The sequence below is a fragment of the Olea europaea genome, chromosome 18, assembly GCF_002742605.1.
Source record: "Olea europaea var. sylvestris chromosome 18, O_europaea_v1, whole genome shotgun sequence".
NCBI lineage: Eukaryota > Viridiplantae > Streptophyta > Magnoliopsida > Lamiales > Oleaceae > Olea > Olea europaea.
This window is the reverse complement of record NC_036254.1, coordinates 10,829,246-10,844,899: the sequence shown is the minus strand read 5'-3', so window position 1 is coordinate 10,844,899 and position 15,654 is coordinate 10,829,246. Positions and strand designations below refer to the sequence as shown.

Here is a 15,654-nt window from a genome sequence, read left to right as displayed (position 1 = left end):
AAACGACCGTGTGGGCTTATATGTGTAAATTATTGTGTATCAAATTAAAGGCTATAAAATTTGGTTAAGCCTAGTTAAAGTGATCTAACAAGTTTCCAGTATTTTGGATTTTAATGCATCCAATTAAAAGGTGGATATTTTATGGGTAGAAACCGGGCCCAGTTATGGTTTCCAAATCACATGTGAATTGCTCATTTTGTTCTGCCTCCCATCATTAGAAAGAATTAAGGTCTACGTGTTGATTTGAAAGAATAAACCGCAAGATTCAACTATTGAATTAATCATTTCTAATTCAGGTTCCGTATTAGTTTATATATTCTTGATTATCCAACATAAAAGATCCTGTGATTAAGAAGGTAACAAATTTTCCTACATGATTTCCTCTCAATGGAGAAAATTTGGCTAGCAATGGATGAATATATTTAAAATCAAAGGGATAGATTACTGCCACATAGAAAAATGTCGAACTTAATATCATGCATGAATTGATGTTTATATTCCATTTCATTTCTGATTTCACCAACTCAATAATATTAGAGTAAAATGCGACAAATAGACCGCCCTAAAAATTGTCTTCTACATTAAAGAAACTGATAGTCCACAATGCACGCTACTCTCTCTCTCTCTCTCATTTTTGTCCATGGGTTTATTTTCCGGAATTCGTAATACGTTTCTCAAGGGTTTTGAATATTAAAATATCAATAAATATCCCCATAACTCAGACGTTGTTCGGAAAGAATAGTCGTCTCGAATTACTTGTCTCAAACTTTTGAGTTGTCACCTTCTATGATCGATGTCTTTTTCCGTCTTTCATCAAATAAAGAATAGAAATCATCCATAACGTAGAATATATTCCGTTGAATAGTTGTTTTTGAGCAGATACATAGCAATTAGCTAAAAGAAGTAATGAAACAAGATTTTATCTAGCAGACCCTAAATTTTTTAGGATCAATAAAATTTAGTACATTGATAAATAATTCCACAATAAGATATGATGCTTCAATGTGTAAAATTTATTTTTATACATCTCATGACCAAAATCTGAAAAAATTACCTATCCAAAACATTAAAAAAATTAAAAAAAGATTATAATTAGCAGAGAATTATTCCTTCTCACCATGCCGTCCTCAACTGTACCGGACGAATATTCATTTACGAGAAAACCCGAAACCATTAGCCAGTGCATGGGCCGCAGGATTGAATGAAAGGCGCCCCAGAATGCCTTGCTTGTATGGCAAGAAGGTTTTCTTCTTCAAATCTTCAGAAACTGCACGATTTGTTGTGTAATGCAATTCATGAGCTGAAACTTTTCCTCTTCTACTTGAATTTGATCCAGAATCCTGGCTATCCATTCTCCGGAAATTCGGATTCTTAGCATCTTCATATGATTTTCTGAACCCTGCTGTGTATTTCCTTAAAGGATCTTTATCTGCTGCTCGTCCTTCAGATGCACTTCGGAACAAGAAAAAGTCCTTCAATCTCCATTTTCTGTGACATTTTGAGGATGAAGATGAGCACAAAATCTTTGTATTCTGCTGTTTTTTCTCTTCTTGATCCCGTGAATTTTGATCAGAATCTCTTGCAGGAGAAAGTGAACGCGTTGCTCTTCGGCTTGATGAAGATAAAACTGCTGCAGGAGCTCTCTCTCTTCCTCTTCTGTGACTGTGCTCCGCCGTGGCGCTTTGAGAAGAGATTGCAAAAGGGTCGGCCTCTTTCTTATGCCTTGGTGAGTAATCACCCTTAATTCTTGCTCCGGTGGAAGCTTGCAGCCGCGATGGGGTCTTTAGGTGCTTAATTACGCCGCCGTCAAACAGTTCCTCCGCCGAAAGAGACTCCTTTTCCGATGACTCCTCACCAATATCAAAAGCAAAATCACCTTCATTCTTAGGGGAACCAAACGGCACCCTCGATGTGACTCCGCTGGCTCTGTTCGAGAAATCATCAAAATCACGATAAAACTGCGCCAAATGCGTCGGACTTGTCGGAGCGCTGCAATAGAATTCCCCAAAACGCTTGGGCGTCGAAGGTGCACTGACATGTGGACTGTTAAAGTCAAAATCCATTTTGTTTACAGGGATAACCACTTCCATTTCCATTGAGTTTAGTTTCTGTATATTCTAATGGACAAAGGAAAGCAGATATGTAGGGTGTTATATTTATAGAGAGGAGAGAAGAAATGGTAGACCGGATTTATTGTTGGCAAGCCTGCCGCTACTTATAACACTTCACAAATTTTCTGATTTTTTTCAAGAAAATTGCATAAATGGATCCGTGTAAATAGCGGTAGTGGGACTATAGTCCTCAACCTTTTTGAATAGGTGCATATCGAGGCATGATAATTGCCCCCTTTTGTCTTATCGTGAACAATTAAAAACAGGATTAGGTTGGCAATGAGTGGTTCACAATTGATTGGATTCACTTTTCACAAAACTAATTCTAATTCTTTTGATTTCTATTTGTATTTGTATTTTCCTTGCTTCAATCGAATTAGATGATATCTCTAGTAAATTCGTATATCAAGAGTGATCCAATGATAAACTTAGCTTAGAGCGTGGCCGCATAAGAGATCTTTTTCCTTCACCTGCCCTATTTGAGTGAGATTCGAATTTCATCCCGAGGCTTAGAACAAAGCTTCTTAAAAGCATGGAATTCTCTTGTCATACCTTCCCCCTACAACCAGAAAGTCCATAATCAAAAGAAAATCGACTGCTCAATTGTTCTGTTAGTCTTGTTCTACAACAAGTAAATGAGTCGAGTCGACCTTTGCTAGTAAAGCATTGGGTACATGAACTTTGCGATCGTGTCATATTTTCCTTTCATTGTTATTTAATTATGTTAACGTTTCCTTTTTTTTTTTTTTTTAAACTCACATTTAAGTTAAATATATTAGATTAATGAACCAAGAAAATCAAAAAACTTGTAGGTTGGCACGGCTCATCATAGGCAAGGCCCATGGGCCAAGCTAAGTGTAGTCCCTTGGTCAACGAGCTCGACTTATCGCATTGTTACCCCTAAATAAGATACATTATTTTCATATGAGTAAGAGTATTCTTGAAGAGACTAGAAATATTCATTGATAGTGAAACTACTACTGCATTGTCCCATGCATAGAATTATCTAAAAATGACAGATGATTATCTGGATTCTAGATGAATATTATTATTTTTTTCTATATGTTAGGACTAGGTTTGCACTTATTTTGAAAGTTTGAGGATTATATTGCTCATTTCTAGGTTGGGGATCAACATGTTGCTATCCTATAGATTTGGAGCCTTTGTTGTAAATATTTCTGATTTTTTTCTCAAAGCTTCTGCTGACGTAGTTTATGTTAGATTGTACTTTTAATAACAAAATAAGTAGTTTACACGCAAACGTGCGACTTTTCCTTCAAGCACAAGATAGATATATGCATGCGTAATTCATTTCATCATGTCAATTAATAAAATGATATTTTTTTCGCATAAAAAATTTGTTGGATAATTTTTCACGGATATATAATCGTATTATATTAGATAAGAAAAAAAAAGATCGTTTATATTATTGAGATTCTTATACATTGACAATATTTCAATTTATAATAATCATTCGATCTTAACAAAATATTTTAAAAGAGCAAGAGACGAGAGAAAAATGAACATAATTGCCTTTGATTTTCAGCAAGATTTTTCAAAAGTAAAATTTCCATTCAGTTCAATTTCGAATTGCTGGTCAGTGGTCAAGAATTAGTTCATTCTGCGTTGACGGTGGCCTAAAATCATTTGAAACCTCAATATACTATTTGTACCCACTATTATTTATTTTTTAGCAGCCTTATGAAGAAAAAAAAAACGTATAATAATTATAATTAAAAATTGTAAATGTAATCTGTAGTTATTAATAATATACTATAGTTACTTTGATTTTTAAGTAACTTTATTATTGAAATGAATGGAAAGGCGAAAAATAGATAGCCGACGAAAAGTCTAAATATGAGGCTGTAAAGTGTTACCCGAAGAAATCCGTGAGATCAGGGAATGCGTGCTTGGTTTGACGGTTCCTAGGGAAAGATTATTCTAAGACAATGACAATTGTGAAGAAAGAAAGAATTACCAAAAGCTTGGGGAACAAGATTAACTTTAATTAATTTTGCATATGTAATTAAAGAGTCAAATGAATAAATAAATATCATTATTTTATTATTTTTTATTTTCCTCGAGTACAATTGAAAAAAGTAACTTTGTTGCAGTATTTTCAAATAATGTGAACTTGAAGGGTTGATCTAGTTATATTGGATTGGTGGATTTTAAGAAAAAGGAAATTTCTTTTCTATCTTTTGTGTCATTAAGATTAGACTACCGATCTTTGTAAAAAAGTCATTAATCTCAATATGTCACAGTAAATTTAGAAATAAATAAAATGTTCGAGAAATAGAGTTTGACAATTGCGTAAATCTTTCACTATAACGACAATAATGAACTTACTGTAACAAGAGGTTTAAATATCAAAATAAACATTATATATCGGAATAAGGAAATCTACAACAGTATTCAAAACGAAGTTGTTATACTTCGACGTTATAGCTTGGCCAAGAGGCATTTGTCAAGACATCTTCGCCACACCACCATCATGGTAAGCAAAGGCCAGTGAAATTCTTTTCGGCATAAATTCAATCTTAGCCAAAGAGCAATGAGGCCCAACTGCATCACAAGCCTTTCACTTTCAAATTTTTGTAATACAAGCAAACTAATAAGCCTCAAGCCTAATATAAATAACAAAATTGAATTTGTGAGACTACTGTTACATCCTAGGTACACTTGGAAGTCAAGTGGACTTACGAACACCAAATGAGCAAGAACCAACATGCTACGTGTTTTCCTATGGTCTTCACCCACACGAAAGAATCAAATCACAAGCATCGTCGTACGAAGTATCTCATCAGCTCTTACAATATTCGCAGTAATAGATGGTGGTAATAGTCTTCGAATCGAACCCCTCCTGTCGAGATGGGAGGATGTGGCTCTAATGGGCCTAGTGAACTAATGCCTTTGGACGAGACCCATACCCTTGTTGATGTCAAAGGATCCATGAAACATGGAGATAAAATCAATATTGGGATAAATCTTGGAGTGAGACTACTTTATCAATTCTAAAATTTTAGCCTTGTCAATCTGTTAAAATAAGGAGAGGATGTTGAGGAGTTAGAAAAGATCATGGAAAATCAATCTCTATAAGGAAACTTAGCTTTACAAGGAAGTGAACCCGACAAAGGAAACACACCATACTTCATTCAAAACTCTATGGTCAATCACAACACACCATGTAGAATTAGGTGTTGCAATATTTTAACCTAATTCCATTAGAACTCTGTCCCTATAAATATTCAATGGACATGTAAAGAAAAAGTTACACATTCTTTGAATTCTAGCCAAATCTCTCCCTATTTATTTCTCCCACACACAATTCTCCATATAGCTGTTACTAATAGTTGACTTAATCATCGTACCATCAACCATCTAATCGTTTTTCTTAGTCTAGTAATCTTGGCGCCTATTGATTTTTGTCAGAGCATGCAGAAAACGTAAATGTAGATTGGGTTGAGCTACTTGTACAGTCCAACTCGGACTGTACATTTACAACCCCCTCGCATAAAGGCCCTCCTCTCTGTGACTCTTGCTGTACATGAGAGTATACAACAAGCACAACCCATGTAGATTTGTATACAATCACCTCTGTGTGTGTGTGCGCATGAGAGAGAGAGAGAGAGAGAGAGAGAGAGAGAGAGTGTGTGTGTGTGTGTGTGTGTGTTTTAAAGGCTCCCTAAATTACCCTTATATTTTAAGATATTTTATCTCCAAAAGATTAAGCGGGGGGACAGAATTTGAAAAACAAAAATTATATAACAATCATAGTACTTTTTGGGAGCTTATAAATTAAAAAGTTAAGTAATAGGTCTTATAGAATGTGCGAAATAATGTGAGCGGTAAATTGTGATTCCATTAAATTATAAATATATATGAATAAAATTTGTGTTTGGCCTTTATAAATTATAACTTAACTACACTTAACATGCACATAATAAAAAGTTTAAACAAGTAATTGTGTTTGCTGTGCTAAAATACCACTATGAACTATGTCATAAACAAATATTAAAGTCGATGTTGGTTCACATATTAATTCCACGAGTACTAAGTATTTAATTAAATTCCAATTAATGATAACTTTAATCGAATATCACAATTAAGATGAGATTGATTATATTTACTGATCATACCTAAAATTAACTAATTGATCTAATTAACTAATTGGGAAGCATGTATAAACTCAATTAACAATAAGTCACTGGGACATCGAATCCTCGTATTTCCTTCAATCTTAATATCAATCTCATAATTGGTTAACACTTATTTGGACTCGAATATTAGTGCTCATATTTTATTCAATAATCTCTCCTGATAAAAATTAAATTTATCTCATACATGACATGAAATATTCATATCGCGGACGTGAATATATGAAGATACATTCAATCACAAAAATATTCAGTGAGATCATACAATCGATCACAAGAACATCAATGAGATCATACAAAGCATAGGCAGTTGTTCCTAAAGTCTATAGGACTTTACAATGATTGTTACCATGTGCTGTATTTTCCTTCTCTTGAATGACAATAGAAATTATATTAATTCAATTTATGGCCAAGTAATTGAAAAAGCATGAAGACAATAAGAAGCGTTCAAAACCAAACAAACATTTAAATGTCAATATTTGAAGTTTAACACACATGAACCTTTTCCCGAAGTATGTGTCCGGATAGTCCAAAGACTCGATAGTTAGCTCTCGATCATAGGGTTATTCTATTCCACCTCTTAAAAATAAAAGATCTTAAATCAAAATACTTAATAACATGGTGATATATTTATACAAAACTTTTACCCCGAGCACAAGCAATGGAATCATAGATAGTCAAGTGAAATCCAATGCAATTTAGGAGGAATCAATGAAAGGACATCAATTCAAATCATGGATTTTCAATTTCAATATAAAAGTATCAAAATATAGGGTTTATCATTATCATATCATCTATACATTTATTAACTGAGCATCATTATAATACAAAAAAATTGAATCATTACATCATCTCCCGAAATTAAAGGTAGAAGAAAGACGGAAAACAATTTTGAATCCTTTCAATGGTTCTTGATCAATCTCCTTGAATATATTCTTCTTCTTCTTCTTCAAACCCAAGTGAAGATGTATGAAATATGTGTTTTGTATCAAAAGTTTACTCAAAGTATGCGAGAAATATCTATGTTCTATCTGTAAGGCTTCTTCTTTGTAAGATATATGTTTGTTGTATCCCAAAAGCCTCTTCTTTTTACAACAGATGAAAGGTTGTATATATTGCCCCAGGAATTAGGTGTAAATTCTATCCTAATTGCTTTCCAAAATGAAGTTAAATGAAATTCGGGAAAAAAAAAAAATCCTAGTCTGATAATTCCATGTGATCGATGGTATTAACCATTTTGATCGTACATTATTTCATTTTTACTTGTTGGAATTAATTTAAGCAGCCTTGCGATCGCATCCATCAATCTTGCGTTTGCAAGATCAATGTTTGCCTTTCTTTCAAGTTGTTCCCTGAATCTTCCTCTTGGTTATGCTCAAGTCATTCTTTATTCATCATGGATCCTTCATATTTAAATCTTTATACTTTGATCATCATCATCATCATCCACACTCTTTCTCTTTCATAATTGATCAGTTAAAAGTATTGAAAGTTTACAATAGAGTTCCCAAACTTTTCAAATGTCGAACTTTACTCACAAAACTTATGAGATTCTTAGGATTGCCGCTTAATACTTATAATTGATCACGTGCAATTCGATTACTTTAATTGCTCCAAATCAACTCCATTTAAGTTCAAAATTGCCTTTCTTGCACCAATTTATTCATGTCAAATTTTACCTAAAATTAATATATTTACTAAATTAGACAGACATCTAAAAGACTAAATAAGTTTATAAAATATGCCTATGAAATATCCAAAACTTAAACTCTTATCCATCGCGAGCAAGATTATCTACTTAAAATATAAGCAACATAAACGTCAAAGTATTAGATAGCTTGTTGTATTCGTCCTAAGTATTGAAATTGTTTGACAATTCATATAAGTCTCATAAGCAATGCCACCAAAATAAATTTATACTTATTTAATACTCGATCGATGTGTGTGTTCATAGTCAATTCAATCACTATAATCATTTAGGTTGATTATTTTTTACCCTTAATAGACAACTGTCTCATTTTTCTCTCGTCGAATGCATACCTCCAAATTTATTTTCAATCTCTCACTGTATCTAAATCATTAACTTATGTATTGTTCGTTTTGGGAGAGCTAAATCCATCTTATCCCTCTTGACTTTCTGTCGTCAAATTTCGAACCCAATACCTCTACCTTATGAGAAATTTAAGTTGAATCCAGGTACTTATTAAACAACTTGCTCAATTGGTACTAGAATTCAAATTAAAATCCCTCATAAGCTAAATGTCATATGTTCGAATTTTGGGGACTCGACAGAAATTCGTAAGAGGTAAGATAAATTCAAGCTCTCACAAATTGTACAGTACGTAAGTTAACGGATTTGGCATAGAGACCGGGTTGTTACATGAGTATTTGACAATACCCAATAAGATGCAGTTTTTATAAATAGTTATATAACAATAAAATAGACACTTCATACCAAATTTCATTTAACGTAACTCGGTGATCAAACGTGAATCTCATCACATAGTAATTTTGAATTTTGGAAAGATTTCACATTTCGTTATAAAGAACTAAAAAGGCACTTTTTAGGTCGAATTTAAAGGTCCACTAATAATATATATATATATATATATATATATATATATGATTGCACATTCCAAAACTTTTTCTCAAACTCTCTGCTTCTGTAAATAAATGGGTGCATGTATGCTTTGAAAATAATATCTAAGGAATGCAAATTGGCTTCAATGTTGGGGGTATAAATAGGTAAACTTTGAGATTTCTTTTTGAAAGTAGGATTCCAGTTTTTTAACTGAACTAAACCAGTAATCAATGAAAATCTAATAAAATTAGGATTAGAATTAGTTTTCCTCCTAATCTAAAAAAGGAAAAAAAAAATACTCTAATAATCTACTCACACGTGGCTTCCAACTTGATAATTCATTAACTAAATTTAATTAAATAACATTTATCAAATTAGTAATACAATTTATTCTACAATTGAACCGAGACTGCCATAAAAATTAAATCATAAACCAACTTAATTAATTATTAACTAAAGATAATTTCTTTAAACTTCAATAATTAGGGCTTAACTTATCCGAAATTAACTCTTCTCAAGTCCACGACGCGTTTTTAAATACAAACTACAAGACAAGCCAAGTATTGATATACTTATCTTCGCCATCAATATTTAATTATTTGCCCCAAATAAAATTGAATTTAATACTATTTCACTTTAATCCTTCAATTTCCCACAATTATAAAAGGGAATCTAGATCAAAATCATTAGCACCAAATAATTTCATTTTATAAAATTTTGGAGCATTACAATCTCTCATTCTTCAAATGAATTCGTCCTAGAAATTACATTAACTAGTTGAAGGTTTCTATATTCTTGACCTTGATATCTTCTCTCTCCTAAGTAGACTATTTTATTCCACAATTCTACCATTGGACCTTAACTAATACAATTTCTTTATTTCTCAATTTGTGTATCTTCCTTGAAAAAATAGTTGTTGGAGCCTTCTCATAAGATAAACCACTTTGAACACCCAGTCCTTTAATCGCTTTAGTTTTGTTATTGGTATTCAAAGGTTTGTCCAATGAGATAGTAACTTTTAGAACACTATCGGATTCTCACATGTAATATGTGACTTATTAATAAAGGCAGCAAAAGTGAATGGATGAGTGGCTCCATAGTCTAAAAGAACGTAAGCAGGAATTCCACATGCAAAAAAATGTCTGTCATCACGTTCAAATCCTCCGTTGCCTTATCCTGAGTTAAGGAAAAAACTCTGGCTTTCGCTGTCTTGCCTTGCTCATCATCTCTCTTCGAGGGGGCTCCTTTAGCAACATGGCATGCTTCATCGCATCGGTAACACATATTACTGCCATACACACTCACCCCTATGCATCTTATTGCACTTGGGACAGAGTGTAACAACTTGTTCTGAACTCCATACTATGTTGAATTTCTTGTTCTGTCCATTTCTTTTCTCTTTGTTGGACCCATTCCATTTTCACCTTCTTCAAAACTCTTGCTGAAAAGTTTGGTCAATCTCTAATATATTTGAGATTGTTTGAGCAGTTTGCAAAACCTAATTGTATGTGGTTAATTGGTGGGAGGCCATTATTCTACCAATCTTTGGATGCAATCCTAGTTCGAACCCCCTTGCTTTTTGCCTTGGTATCTACGAGGTGCAGTGCGTGCCTAGAGAGCTATTCGAACTTTCTCTCATATTCCTCAAGCTTCACTTTTCCTTGTTAAGTTTTAGAAACTCTACCTCCTTTTGATCTTTTAGGGCTTGTAGAAAGTATTTTTCTATCACTTCTTTGAATTGTGTCCAAGTCAAAGCATGTTGCATGCCTTAGTTCTAGTGCTTGAGCCAGATTCCAACCAATAGCCCACTACATCAACCAATGTGAACACTTTACATAATACTTTCAGGGCATCATTGGATGAGAGATGTTGAAGATTATCCATTCTTCAGTTGCCAGTGAGTCTACTTTGCCATCGGAGATTGGGGGCTCATAACGGCGGAATTGTTCAACAATTGAGTTGTGTTGTTAGCATCGATCGATGCAATTTGAAGGTCAGTCTGTGCTTATTGTCTATCAAGATCCTATACAACTCTTAACAGATCACTGATGATTGTAACTTGATTTCGAAATTTTCTTTATACAAAACAAAATTTTGCTTAGAAATATTAAACACAACAATCTCTATTCTACATTGATTGAATGAAACTCAATGAATTGCAAACCTCTACTACATTGGTTGAATGAAACTAACTAAATATTCCTTCCAATTTTTCTTAGTCCATTCTCAATTCCTTGTTTTAAATTTTGCATTTAACTTGTCATGGCCATATTTGACACAAAGTACTCATACTCTCAAATAGCTACAGTCATAGGTCCTAAGGTACTTCTGTAAATCATATTCTTTCTAGCCATTCTATTCGTTCAACTATATTTGTCTAGTCTTAACCATGTGTGAAATGTATAAATTCAATTATGCTTAATTTTTCAATGACAATTTATTTCATTCAATGCTCGAATAAACAATATTCATATAAAATGTAAAATAGTTCAACTAATAAACTATGAGAGGTAAACATGCTTATACATTTCATAACATGAAGCAAGATGACTCGTAATTATGATAAAAGAATAACATTCAATTCATACCTAGAATCAATTGGAGAGTGGTCAAACAGTGAACGTCCCCAAGGATTTTTCATGTTATTACCTGGTTAAAACGTTACAAAAATATTGTCCTTAAACTCATAATTCTTATGAAAATCAATCATGCTACATGAATATAATAGTTGACATAATTCTTAACATAATGTCACATGAAAATCACCTATTTCCAACTGGGATTATGTCATCGCATCTGTTACAACTTTTCTGTCAAAGTGGAAAAATCCTATGACAATACTTTGATTTTTTTTCTTTTTTTAATATAAAAATTTCCTAAAAAGGAATTTTCTTGAAATAGAATTTTTTAAAAATAAAATTTTCTAAAATTTGGAATGGTTTGAAATGTTATTTTTCATTTTTATGATTTGAATAGTGTGCAACTAAAAGGCTTTCAGGTGAGAAGGAATGTTATAAGTGAACCACTTAATTTCAAACGCTCTTTAAATAGTTTAGGTCGTTTTGACTAAACCATTCAATTTTACAAATACGTAAATCAAGAAAGCTCAAATAATAAATGGGAACTCTTAAAATACAAATTTTTTAATTGGTAAATTCCTATTAAAACTCATTTATTTGAAACAAATAACTATTTTGTTAAAAAGAATACAGAAAGATAAACATGTGCTTTAATACCAAATTATAACACCCCAATATTCATAAACCTTAGAATGATACTAAAATTCAATTTTCTTCACGATATTGTGGAAACGATAAAAATAAAATTTATCTCTTTATTTTCAATAATAAATATCAATTTTAAAGCATGTAACTTGTATTTCCTAAAAAAAATAGAAATAACTATCTAACTATTGAACAAACTTATTTTTGAACAATTTAAAACTAAATAATCAATTGAAAGATCAAAAATTTAATGTTTTTAGTTCTTCAAATCCTCTTGGTAGCCCACATCACTATTCTGCCACAGTTTCAATCGATCTCAACAAACTTGTAAATTATTTTTTAAGAATGAGTATTTGATAATACCTAATAAGATACATGCAGTTTTCATATACAATTATATAATAATAAAATAAACATCTCATACCACAATTTATTTGGAGTATATCGGTGATCAAATGAGACACTCATCACGTACTCATTTCGAATTCTTGAGATATTTCATATTTCGTTTTAAAGAACCCAAAAAAGTTCAAATTTTGTCAAGTCGAACCCAAAGGTCAATCAACAATTCATGCATGTATCGACGAACCTCTTGTGCTTTATGTATCTTACCTCGTATCAAACAAAGTTTCGAAAAGAAAAATATGATTGTACGTTTCAAAACTTTCTTAAACTCTCTGCTTCTGTGACTAAATGGGTGCATGTATGCTTTGAAAGTAATATCTTATGAATGCAGATTGGCTTCAATGTGGTGGTATAAATCGGTGAGATTTGAGATTTCTTTTTGAAAGTAGGATTCTACTTGTTTAATTAAACTAAACCAGTAATCAATGAAAATCTAATAAAATTACGATTAAAATTAGTTTTCCTTCTAATCCAAAAATAAAAAGATTAACTGCACTACACACAAGTGGCTACCAACTTGATAAGTCTTTTAAATAATTTAATTAAACATAGTTTCAAAAAGTAGAATTTGGATTGTACTCCACTGACGATTTTCTCGTAAAACGTTACGCGTACATATGCTGTAAAAAGGATTAAGTTGGGATTACAGACACGACCCGTCCCGAATCACTCTAATAGACTTGACACGTGTCGTGTGCCGATGTTAGATACCAACTAAGTGCTGGACGCACCAGTAAGGCAAACTTGACCTACTTTGACTATGACATATATGTATAAAAATTTTGACAAAATTTCCTTTAAAATATGAATTAAATCACTAAAACAAAGATTAACTTTATCAAAACTGTACATACAATTTAAAATATAAGACACTAGCCCTTTAAAATACAAATTATTTAAGACATTTATCATGCTTTATGAACAAAAGACCCCAAAAGCAATGAGAATACTAAATATGCAGTGAGCCCATGGTATGGATCTATAAATTACCAATTAACAATTCTGTCAAAACATACATGTATCCTAAAAAAATTTGAACTATATAAATTGACGAAATGAATCATACATCTAATGACAATGTGCGTGTCTGGCACTCTCGGTGGATCGACAGGCTCCAAAGCTACTTAACATAGATGCTATCTGCTAAGATAATGATAACAAAATATGAGTTTGTAATTTAGTGAGTGAATAAATTGAAAATAAGTATACTTTTTCATATGTGTATAATTCTTGCTCTACTAAAACTTTGAGAAATTCAAAAATTTAGTAACACTTTTAAAACTAACATAATTGGATCATAAAATTATTTATTCTTCATTCTAGTTCAATAACTGTAAAATATAGCGAATATAAATAATCTGACATCTATGAAAATCTGTGAAATATTGTTGCTCAATACTATAAACTGGAAGCTTTACTCTAAAAATTGAACGAATTGAATTCTATAATCTGAATTCCATAAGCTGAACTGCAAACAGGGAAATGTAAGTTGAAGGCTAATAAACCACTATATACATAAAATTCACATCAAAATATACCCCATGTAAACATCTACTGATGATCTGAAAGCTACAAAGTCATATGCACATAAACTGTCTGATCAACAATCTGTACACGGTCGTAGCCCCTCAGTGTACAAGATGGAAACAACATAATCATCCTTATACACGGCTGTAGCCCCTCAGTGTATAATAGGTACCCCTACACGCGGCCGTAGCTCCTGAGTAGATAAGAGTTACCCTTACACACGGTTGTAGCCCCTCAATGTATAGGAGTTAGATACATTACTCTAGTACACGGTCGTAGCCCCTCAGTATACAAGATGGAAACAACATAATCATCCTTATACACGGTTGTAGCCCCTCAGTGGATAAGAGTTACACTTACACACGTCTGTACCCTCTCAGTGTATAAAAGTTAAATACATGACTCTAGTACACGGTCGTAGCCCCTCAGTGCACTAGAGCAAGATAATCACATCAATTATTTTTTGATAATTTCAAAACAATCATGCTCATTTACTAATTTCTCGAAAATAAGACATTTCACGCAATTAATATACTTCTATAAAATTAAAAAAAAAAAAGAAATCTTTTTTTTTTATTGGAAAAGTAGGTTCTCCACTCACAGATCTATGGATTGCAATCTGGTTAAATTTACCAGAAATCTTTTTTTTTTTTATTGGAAAAGTAAGTTCTCCACTCACAGATCTATGGATTGTAATCTGGTTAAATTTACCAGTCTTGCCCAACTTTCACGTCACCACCTGAAATACGATGTAAAATAACTAATTTAATACTAAGTATTTCTTAATATTAATAGTCGAATAGTAAAACTTGACTTCTCGATACTTTGAATGATTTTTCCAAATTTTCCTTTAATCAATAAGAGCTAATTCTACTTTCTAATATCTTCACAAATATATACTACATCCAAATTTACCTTTGTCCCACTCATAAAAATAATTATATAATTATACCTTCCAATCTAAAGAAAACTAGTAACAATGATTCCACCTATTTTTATTTTTATCTTGTTTCTCAAATTCATGGTTTCATGAGAGTTTTCCATCAATATAATTATTCCCACTAACATTTCATAATTAACGATCCCAAATAAAAATCTAGGGTTTGCCAAAATTGGTATTTTTACCCTAATGAAATTGAAAATTAAATAATCAGCAAACTTGAACTCCAATTTGTACTCATCTTGCATAAATATGAAATTTTAGCCACAAATTAAACCCTAGCAACTTAACATAAAATTTATCTACCTCTTGAAGAAAATAAAGAGAAGGAAAAATGAAGATAAACCTTGAACTACCTCTTTCCCTTCTTCTTCTTCTCCTTTCTTTCTTTTCTTCTTCTTTTTCTCCCTTTCTTTCCCTTTTTCTTCCTCTTTCTTCTCGGTTTCTCTCTCTGCCCTCTCCCGTTTTTGCCTATTATTTGTGTGTGTGTTGAATTATAATTGAAATGGGTTTATTGTAATATAGAGCCCGTTTGAGCCACATTATTTGTAGAATGAGAATGAAAAATAGAGCCGTTATGAACCCTATACAAGAGATAGAAATTAAAAAATGGTGGCTTGATGTGATGGATAAATGTCATATTTTTCATTTTAATAAGGTAAAAATAGGGCTCAAATAGGGCCATAATAAGTAGCCACTAACTCAAAAT

General features: G+C 32.2%; 1 protein-coding gene and 1 long non-coding RNA gene across 2 annotated transcripts; both read right to left on the bottom strand.

Annotated features, from left to right (window-relative positions):
- Positions 1-907: 907 nt before the first annotated feature.
- Positions 908-2,172, bottom strand: LOC111367439. The gene has a single exon (XM_022988310.1). The coding sequence runs from the start codon at positions 2,094-2,096 to the stop codon at positions 1,149-1,151; it is 948 nt and encodes a 315-aa protein (XP_022844078.1). The 5' UTR covers positions 2,097-2,172; the 3' UTR covers positions 908-1,148.
- Positions 2,173-13,958: 11,786 nt separating this feature from the next.
- LOC111366473 lies at positions 13,959-15,339 on the bottom strand. Its single transcript, XR_002697660.1, has 2 exons — positions 15,302-15,339; positions 13,959-14,744 (listed from the first exon to the last, which is right to left on the bottom strand). It is a non-coding gene; the product is annotated as an uncharacterized LOC111366473 (long non-coding RNA).
- Between the last annotated feature and the right edge of the window lie 315 nt (positions 15,340-15,654).

Excerpts from the sequence above, each read along its gene's own strand:
- LOC111367439 (XM_022988310.1), bottom strand. The coding sequence starts at position 2,096 with ATGGAAATGGAAGTGGTTATCCCTGTAAACAAAATGGATTTTGACTTT.